The sequence below is a fragment of the Cololabis saira genome, chromosome 24 (assembly GCF_033807715.1).
Source record: "Cololabis saira isolate AMF1-May2022 chromosome 24, fColSai1.1, whole genome shotgun sequence".
Classification (NCBI taxonomy): Eukaryota; Metazoa; Chordata; class Actinopteri; order Beloniformes; family Belonidae; genus Cololabis; species Cololabis saira.
Genome location: NC_084610.1, coordinates 156,260 through 166,691, shown reverse-complemented (window position 1 = coordinate 166,691; position 10,432 = coordinate 156,260). Strand labels below are relative to the sequence as shown.

At 42.5% G+C, this 10,432-nt stretch overlaps 1 protein-coding gene across 1 annotated transcript; it reads right to left on the bottom strand.

Annotated features, from left to right (window-relative positions):
• Positions 1-4,300: 4,300 nt before the first annotated feature.
• Positions 4,301-7,128, bottom strand: LOC133425430 (reticulon-4 receptor-like 2). Its single transcript, XM_061716284.1, has 2 exons — positions 7,038-7,128; positions 4,301-5,389 (listed from the first exon to the last, which is right to left on the bottom strand). The coding sequence occupies exon 2, from the start codon at positions 5,375-5,377 to the stop codon at positions 4,301-4,303; it is 1,077 nt and encodes a 358-aa protein (XP_061572268.1). The 5' UTR covers positions 5,378-5,389; positions 7,038-7,128.
• Positions 7,129-10,432: the final 3,304 nt, after the last annotated feature.

Genomic DNA, 10,432 nt, shown 5'->3' with positions numbered 1-10,432 from the left:
TGTCCACATCCGGTTTCTGTCAGTGGGGATTTCTGAAGCTTGAACAGTCGCCTAAACGTCTCTGTTTCCTCAATTAAAGGGAAACTTCCATTCATCACAATGAAAACACAGCAAAGCGTCCTTGTAACTAATTTTAGAAAGTGACTGCACAACTTTCTGAGCTTGAACTGACTCCAGGACTCACGAGGTGAAATTATTCTTCAAATAAAACAATAAAATCACAGGAACCCATTGAATATACAATGAAAACCTCAATAATAATGAGGGAAAATTGCTTGTTTTATTATTATTTAATAATAATAATCCATATTACAGGAAATAACACACAAAAGGAGGATTTTAAAACAGAGGAACAAAGTAGTTCGAAATAATTTTAGATAAAACAAACCCGCTCTATAATTTGCTGCATATTTTCCACACCTTTCTTTGTATTCAGCAGAAGTGAGTGATGACGATTTTAACAAAGTGCTCGAGGCAGGTGAGAAGAGATGCTTCATTTATAAAAAAAATAAATAAAAGAAAGAAACATAGGTGCTCCTGGAATACAAGTTATGAAGTGAAACAACGAGGAAATGACAAACCACACCCTGCCCTTCAAATGAACTGCGTCATGACGTCACACGGCTGCAGTGGCTCGTATCTGCCTGCAGGGGGAGCTGCAGACTTCCAGCTGCACTGACAGCTGTTTTCTGGTTAGAGAATATCACACAGGTTCATATTTTATAGTCCTGGGGCATTACCACTGGGTTCTGACATCCACTCAATAAAAACATGTTTTTTTTAGTTTATAAATCAGTTAAGTGTGTGGGTTAAAGCTCCTTCAATGTGTGTTGAGAACTAGACTCTAGTTCTCGAGACCGGTCTTTTTTGTGGTCTTGGTCTTGTCTCGGTCGCTCCAGGTCTCGGACTCGGACCATTGAGATGCCGTTGCACAGCAAGGTGACAGAATCTGGTGATCAGCAGTTGTTCCTCTTGTTAACATACAGTTTAGTAAACTATTTGTGTGTCAATTGGACAAATCAGAGAACCACAAAATTGAAGCTTTAGTCAGCCCTTTGAAAAGCTGCTATAGATTCACCTCTAGGCTAAGGTGGCATTGGTGCAATAGCTTGTATGTTTTATAAATGGAATATTTTGTATATACAAGCAATAGCTTGTATGTCTTATAAATGTATATTTTGTATTTTTGTATTTCTTTTTTATATGTTTTATATTGTATTATGTTTTATACCTGGACCTGTGTCTGCAATAAAGTTGATATATTATTTGTTATTTGTATTTGATGAATGTTTTGGTGCATCTTCATGTGTGTCTCTATTTAATTACAGTTTTGTGTTTATAACGGCATTTTTTGACTAAGTATATGGATAATATTTGCATATCATTGTGATTGATTAAGCATCAGGGGCCTCATTTATAAAAGAGTGCGTAGGATTCATACTAAAAGTGTACGTGCGCTCAAAAGCCGAAAATGGCGTGCGCACAAAAAAATCCTGATTTATAAAACCGTGTGCACGCACACTTGCACGCAATGTTCGCTTTATAAATCACAGTCCAGCTGGAAGGTTGCGCATGTGAATTCACCTCATATCCTGCCCTCTACTCCACTTTATACCTTGAATGGTCAATGCAAACTACATATAAATGAGCCTGCTGAGCATGTGCAGCGCCACCTGCAGTCTGTTTCTGCTGCATCAGGATGAATGAGACGTGTCGAGCCACTAAATTTCACGGAGACCAAGATGGAGATGTTGTGGATGAGGTGGAGGCAGGAAAACCACATTGGTCACAGTAGTGGCATCACTAACAAAAAGAAAGCGAGTGAGTGGCAGCACGTCGTTGCTGCGCTAAACGCCGTGAGTGCCACGGACAGATCTGTGGCAGAAATAAAAAAGAAGTGGTGCGATCTGAAGGTGGAGGCCAAGAGGAGAGTGGCCCAGCACTCATTTGTTCTGTCCTCAGTCACTGTATAGTTGTCGCGGTGGTGACGAGGAGGTTCCGGGCGTGTCCTGCACCGCGGCTGCAGCATCAGCACCAGCACCAGTACCAGCACCAGCACCAGTACCAGCACCACTACCAGCACCCGTACCTGCACCAGCACCAGTACCAGCACCCGTACCAGCACCAGCACCAGTACCAGCACCACTACCAGCACCCGTACCAGCACCAGCACCAGTACCAGTACCAGTAGCAGTACCAACACCAGTACCAGTACCAGTACCAGTACCAGCACCAGTACCAGTACCAGTACCAGCACCCGTACCAGCACCAGCACCAGTACCAGCACCCGTACCAGTACCAACACCGAAACCAGTACCAGTACCAGTACCAGCAGCAGCAGCACCAGAGTCCTGACTGATGCTGAGCTTCAAACACAGAGGGACACAATCAGCGCTATTATATTATAAGTCTGATATTTGATGACATTAAGAGTATGACATGAATCTGGCTTCATTCGTCTGCGTCGCCAGTTCCCCATATCTTCAAAATGTTTGTGCGCTAGGATCAAAGTTTGCGTAAAGATACGCACATTTTTCCGTTAGTTTTTTTTTTTTAAATCCCAACCTTTGCGTAGAAGGTGGTGTGCACATCTTTCAAGCCCTGTTTTGTGCGCAAGCGAGCTTTATAAATGAGGCTCCAGGTCCATTTCAGTGATGCTGATATACGGTGTAATCTGATTACTTTAATGGTAAATAATGTAATTTCAAGTTGATAATTGTATCTTTAATATTTAAAATTCAGGTTTCATCTCCAAATCAAGTCCAATTTAAATCAGTAACATTTATATTAATTACTTTTCTGAGGTGCAGGGGGGTGTTGGAGCTGGTTATTCTGCTAGAGGACTTTGGGACTAGTTAGTAGTCGTGTCAATCCTTAAAAGCACTGGAGTCAATCCTCCAATAGTGTAGAAATAGCGGTAGTGCAGTCGCCACACATATCTGATCTCAGCTGATGGATGAAAACATTTATAGTGAGTTCAACATCATCATCCACTTCTCTGTGTTATTGATCTGCAGTTGAAAACAACCTCATATGGAAACTAGCTGAACCAGGATGGAGCTGATGTTCTACAATCACGCAGGATCAGGAAATAACTAGGTTTGTTTTGGTCTGGGTCTTGATCTGAACTGGTCTTGGTCTCGGTTTAGACAGTTTTGAGAACAAAACAGAAGTGTCAGAGTTTCTCACAGCACGAAAAGATGAGTTTATGGGAATATGCTGACATAGCATTTAACCGGTAATGTTTGTGTTTGCTGGGTGTGTGTGGATGTTATTGGGAATTTACTGGTGAAAGAAGTTTACTGTGAAATACGACCATTTCTGAGCTGTAATCGGGAGTTTACTGACCCCACTTTTTTTCACAGAAGTGTTGATGGCCGTTTGATGGCTCTCGATGGCTGCATCACACATCGTGTAAACTGTAAATTTGAAACAATGCAGTGTCCCCGCCCCTCCTGCTATAATATCAGGTGAGTTCAACTCTCCCAGACTAGTAATATCAGCATGAAAGAACAACAGCAAGGAAGGAGAAGAACAACAAGGAAGCGACATTTCTGTGTATACTGTAATAAGACAGTTTCACATTCTACCTACTATTCCCAGTGTCACAAGGGAATCCATCTTCTCAATGGTGTTTGGCATACAGCTGGACTAACAGGTAAGTTATTCAAATTGAACTACAGCCGCAAACGTGAATGTCAACTAATTGCAGTTACTTGGGTTTAAATATGTTGTGTGTGTGAATGAAGCTTATTTGTTTTGTTTTTTTTATAACTGAAGGTAATGATGATGAAAAAAACAACCTTGATCCAAAAGCCAATGGGATTTGGAATTTGTTTATTTATTTATGCCACTCCTGTACTATACTGTGTCTTGTTCAATTAATTGGATTCAGCCTGTGCAAATAAAAATAAAGACTGGTTTTGTGCCATACAATTGTTTCTAATTTGTCATTATTGAATGTTCCTGGGATCCACTTTAACTTTAGTTGAGATTCAGATTAAGATATTTTTGTTTTGTTTTGTTTTGTTTTGTTTGTATTCTGCCAGCATGGCACCCTGCTGGGTCTGGCACCTCCAAACACAGCAGGAGGTCCCAGTACAATACGGGAGTTTCCGGACCGGGAAAATTATTAGTTTTCGGGTGGTTTACCTTACATAAATTCCTGTGCTAGTGCCTGAAATACCGGTGGTATACACAGCCGTAAACCCTGTTTTTTTTGCTGTGTCTGTTGAAGATTAAGAACCCTTCTGGCCGGATTAGAGAAACAGCAAATCCTCAGGATGAGTTTCAGAACAGCTCAGAAGTCTGACTCCTCAGAGAAGTCCTCCCGCTGCGTCCAGTGCATCCCCTTCCTCCTCTTCCTCCTCTTCCTCTCGGCCATCAGCATGGCGGCCAGCACGGTGACCACCACGGTGACGGTGATGATGAGCACGGTGACGGTCTCCGCCACACACAGCTCGCCGTCCACGTCCATCAGCAGCTGCTCGGCGAGGGCGTGCGAGGCGTTGCAGGTCAGGTTGCGGTAGTCGTCTAGGAAGAGCCTCTGGATGCTGCGCAGCTTCCAGAAGACTCTCTGCAGCTCGCAGTCGCAGGACCAGGGGTTCCCCCGCAGCAGGATGTGGGTGCGCTGAGCCTGGATGCTCAGGAAGGTCTTGAAGCTGACGTCGGCCAGCCGGTTGTCGGCCAGGTCCAGCAGCGCCAGGCTGACCAGCGGGTCAAACACGCCCGGCTCCATCTGCTGGATGCGGTTGCCGGCCAGCTGCAGCAGCTCCAGGGAGCGCAGCATGGCGAAGGCGCCGCTCCTCAGGGACGCCAACCGGTTGTCCTGCAGGTGCAGATGCCGCAGGCCGCTCATGGCAGCGAAGGCCCTCGGGTGGAGGCTGTGGATGCGGTTGCTGCTCAGGTTGAGCCTCTGCAGGCCGTCCAGGTGCAGGAAGCTGCGGCCGTCCAGGCTGCTCAGCCGGTTGTGGGCCAGCTGCAGCTCCCGCAGGCCGGCCAGGCCGGCGGAGAAGCCCTCCGTCAGGGCCGGGAGCCGGTTCCGGCTCAGGTCCAGCTTCTGCAGGAAGCCCAGCGGGGAGAAGCTGCCGTCCTCCACGGCGGCGATGCGGTTGCTCTGCAGCAGCAGCACCCGCAGCCGGCGGCTGCTGCTGAAGGCGTGAGTGGACAGGCTGGAGATGGCATTGTGGGACAGGTCCAGCAGCTCAGTGGAGGGGGGGACACGGCCGGGGGGGCGGCTCAGCCCGGCTCCGGAGCAGACGGTGACGCCCAGGTCTCCCCGACAGTCGCAGCACTGGTCGCAGCTGCTGTTGGAGCTGCTGTTGGAGCTGAGGGACGCCGCGGCCACCACCAGCAGGAGCAGAGCCAACTCCTTCATGGCTGCTCAGCTCTGGGAGACAACGAGAGACAGGTTTATGTCCAGACAAGGCACCCACGTGGACGAGGATCAACTAATGTCTGACCCACTGATTTTGGGACAAGTGAGGATAAAAACTACAACTAGTGTCAGAAAGAGAATATACACACACACACATATATATATATATATATATATATATATATATATATATATATATATATATATATATATATATATATATATATATATATATACATTATATATATATATATATATATATATATATATATATATATATATATATACACATTATATATATATATATATATATATATATATATATATATATATATATATATATATATACACATTATATATATATATATATATATATATATATATATATATATATATATATAGATATATATATACATTATATATACATTATATTATATATATATATATATATATATAGATATATATATATATATAGATATATACTTACATATAGATATATACACACATATACACACATATATATATATATATATATATATATATATATATATATATATATATATATATATATATATATATATATATATATATACACATATATATAGACATACATATAAATATACACATATATAGACATACATATGTGTATAGATGGTCGGGTGGGTGTCAGTATGAGACAAATACAACTCAGATGAACAACAGCTCAATTTTCTTCACCGTGTCCATATTTATTAACAAACATGAAGCAAAAAAATTATCATGAGGGATATAAAACACTCATGATCCAACAGCTTCTCAGGTAGTCATTGGAAGTCGTTTCCTGTTTTGGTATGTTCTTCTGAACAACATCGCTTTGGTCCATCGAGGCTGCTGGATATTTATTTAAGCATAACTATTTTTTTTTATCTAAGTCTGATGTTTGCTGCTGGTTCCTTTCCTGGTTCCTTTCCTAGTTCTCTTCATTTCTAGTTGTGTACTGGCTTTATAACAATGCAGACTGATGTGCAGCGACAGCGTCTCCTCTTAGACCACTGCTGATGTCTTTCCTTCCTAGCGTTGTGTTAACACACACCTGAATGCAAAAACGTCTGCTTTCCTAGCAGCCTGCACATCTGCTGGTGACCAGGAGCAGTGGTTTATTATTATTTCCTGTTCTGCTTGATTTTTATATTTATAAAACGAGCGAGTGGAAAGAAGAACATCTTGTTGTTTGTTTGAGGTTGAACGTCCCTGAAAACATGATGTTTTTCTACCAAAACCCGACCGAAGTCTACTTTTCACACACCGGTTCTGTTGGTACCTACAGTAGGTGTTGTATAGCAGTCGGGCTCTGCTGCATAAAGACTTCTCTTTTCAAGCCTGCACTCGTAGATAAACGATCAGCTTGTAATCCATTGAATTCATTCAGTCGCTGACTCACAAACGGAGGCATCAGGGTCACATTTAAGAGTTGGTTAATGATTCTCCATCCTAGAAAAGTCTGAATTTGTACTTTACATCAGTTCTTCAGACAGGTTCTGGAGCAGAAAAGATTCCTGGTGAATGTTTCCTTGAAAAAGGATCTTTCCTCCAGGTTTTTTCTCTCTTTAACACCAAACCATGACCTGAATCACAGAACAGAACCGGCAGTGGAACAGAAACAGACTGAAACAGGTCTTACCTGCAGCTGCTGCTCTGCGTCTACCTGCTACTGACACGCCTCAGCATCAGCAGCAGCAGGTGGAAACTGGACCCGGGGGAGGCGGGGCGGCTGGTCGCCACGGTGATCCCGACGAGTGACACCACAAAGACGGAGTGATGGAAAGAGACACAGAGAGGAAAGGGGAGGGATGGAGAGATCGTCAATTATTCACCGGGCGGCATCGAGTCTGGCGTGTGTGTGCGTGTGCATGTGTGTGTGCGTGTGTGTGTGTGTGTGTGTGTGTGTGTGTGTGTGTGTGTGTGTGTTAGTTAGTTTTAACAGACTGAAGCAGAACTGGGACACGGAGCTCAGAATTAGAAGCCTGGACAGATTTAACGGGTTGCAGGGCAGAAGGTTTATCTGCAGACTTTTATTCTTTATTAAAGCACCACAGTAAAGAAGTTGATCCTGAAAAATCAACGCTGAAGATTCTTGTTTAAAGAAAAAAACAACTTAAAAGAAAACTGTAAAAAAAAGCATAAATGTAGGATTTAAAAAATTGTGAAAACTGCATGAATCATTAATAAATAAATAAATATTCCCTTTAGAAATTTAGAGTTTTAAAGGGTGAAAACTCTAGGGCAGAAAAGAGAGGGCAGAGTGCGGGTCACATTAATCCCTAAGTATCTAAAGCCTGACGGGCTGAGTTTAAAGGGGATATCAGATTGTTTGAGTTGTAAAGCAGAGGAGTTTATGGGGAAGCATTCACACTTGTGAAGATTGACCTTATAGCCGGAGAAGGATCCATAATTCTTCAACAGAGATAATATTGGTGCGATGCTGGTTAAAGGGTCAGATACATATAAAAGGAGGTCGTCTGCATAAAGTGACAATTTAAGTTCCACATTGGACCTAGAGACTCCGCGAAATAGAGGAAGAGTTCTTAAAGCAATTGAAAGTGGTTCGACGGATAGAGCGAATAGCAAAGGGGAGAGAGGGCAGCCCTGTCTCGTGCCACGTGATAATGTAAAATAAGTGGAGTAGTTGTCATTGGTGTGAATGCTGGCCTGAGGGGAAGTGTAAAGAAGTCTAATCCACGATATAAACCTGTGTCCAAATCCGAATTTATGAAGTGTTGCAAAAAGATAGTTAAATTCGACATGATCAAAAGCTTTCTCAGCATCAATTGCGATAACAACTTCAGGGAGTGGAGAAGAATCTTTAGAGAGAATCACATTAAGAAGTGTACGAACATTATAGAAGAGCTGGCGTCCCTTGATGAAACCATTCTGCTCCTCAGATATGATGCTAGGAAGGATCTTATCAAGACGAATTGCTAGTGCTTTGGCTAAAATTTTGACATCTACATTCAGTAAAGACAAGGGCCTATAAGAAGTGCATGATTCAGGGTCCTTGTCCTTCTTCAAAAGGAGGGCAATAGACGCCTGCATTAAAGAGGGAGGCAATGAGCCATGATCAAGGGACTCATTGTACATTGAAAGTAAAAGGGGGGCTAATTTGTCTTTGAATTTTTTGAAAAACTCAGCTCCGAACCCATCGGGACCAGGGGCCTTGTTGCTTTGCGTAGCTTCAATGGCGGCAGCAATTTCTTGCAAGCTGAAAGGAGCATCGAGGCCATTAGCCACATCCAAATTAATAGTAGGGACAGTGATATTATCAAGAAAGGAGGTCATTTCTGCTGTGTCAAGTGGAGATTCTGACTCATAGAGAGAGGAGTAGTATGATTTAAAAATTGTGTTGATGGCGATTGGATCGGTGGTAAGTGTGCCATTAGAATCTCTAATGCTGGGAATCAGTCTCGACGTTGCTTGCCTTTTTAATTGGTGAGCCAATAACCTGCTTGGTTTATCGCCGTGTTCATAATAGTTGGCATGAGCGCGTAATAGGAGCCGTTCAGAATCGGCTGTCGCTATAAGATCGAATTTTGACTGCAAATCAAGCCGTTGTTTCAGTAAACTCGGACTCGGGTTAACTGAGTTTAGTCTGTCTGTGTCCTGAATTTTAGATGTGAGCTCCTGTAATTTAGCCCTGCGGATTTTACTGGCGTATGCTGAATAAGAGATAATCTGTCCTCGCAAATATGCTTTGAGTGATTCCCATACTAGCGAAAAACTGGTAGAATCTGTTTTGTTTAATGCAATGAAATCATCTATTGAAGCAGATATAGAAACATTAAATGCATCGTCGGATAAAAGCAATGGATTAAACCTCCAGGGAGAAGAAAAACGGGGGCGCTCAGACCATGTTATATTCAAAGTTAGAGGGGCGTGATCCGAAATAACAATTGGGTGGTATACGACAGAAGTAACTTTGGGGAGAAGAGAGCCATCAACAAAAAAATAGTCAATACGTGAATATGACTGATGTACTTGTGAAAAAAAAGAGAATTCCTTATCTCCAGGATGTGAGACCCTCCACGGATCAACAAGCCCGTTCTTGACTGTAAAATCGGTAATAGATTTTGACATAGAGGATTGAGTCAAAGTACGAGGATTCGAACGGTCCAAAGAAGGATTAATAACACAATTCAGATCACCGCCCAGTATTGTAATATGCGTATTTAAGAAAGGGAGGTTGCCAAACAGCCTATCCGTAAAATTGGGGTCATCAAAATTAGGGGCATATATATTCACCAACAATACAGGGTTACAGTATAGAGTGCCCGCAACAATAAGATATCTACCATTCTTATCGGATATTGTCCTGGAGACGGAGAAATTGACTCTTTTGTTGATCAAAATTGCTACTCCTCTAGACCTAGAATCAAAATTTGAATGAAAAATATCACCCACCCAAGCTCGTTTGAGTCTGAAATGATCTTTATTTCGCAAATGAGTTTCCTGAAGGAAAGCTATGTCAGTGTCCAGGCGTTTCAAATGTGAAAAAATCTTTGATCGCTTAATTGGATTATTCACACCTTTCACATTCCAGCTAGTGAATGTAATGTTTGATCCAGTATCAGGCTTGCGCAGATTACGATCGTTCATAGGCATTCTCTGAGAGAAAATAAGACCGACTCACCCACCACCAGAGGAGATATAAGGAAAAGAGGTAAAAGGGAAAACCAAAACAAACAAAACTCAGGAGTATATACATACCTACAGAGACAAAAAGCCAACATCCCATAACCCCCGCCCACCCACCCAACGCACATTAGATGATCCCATCCCCAAACGATGGAAACAGCCGTGCTGGCTTCAAAGGAAGCCATTCTCGAAAAGAGATGCTTTCGACTATAAAGCTAAATACAAAAACAAAAACAAAATTAGCTCCTGCAGAGTTAAAACCTTAAAAAAAAAAATAAAATAAAATATGAGGCATATGAAACCATCAATCTGAGGCATTCTGACGATCGCTGTCTTGTCAGGGTAACAACAAACGTAAATTAAGGAGATCTTTGGCCTATAGAACAA

Coding starts and splice junctions, on each gene's coding strand:
- LOC133425430 (XM_061716284.1), bottom strand. CDS start 5,377: ATGAAGGAGTTGGCTCTGCTCCTGCTGGTGGTGGCCGCGGCGTCCCTC.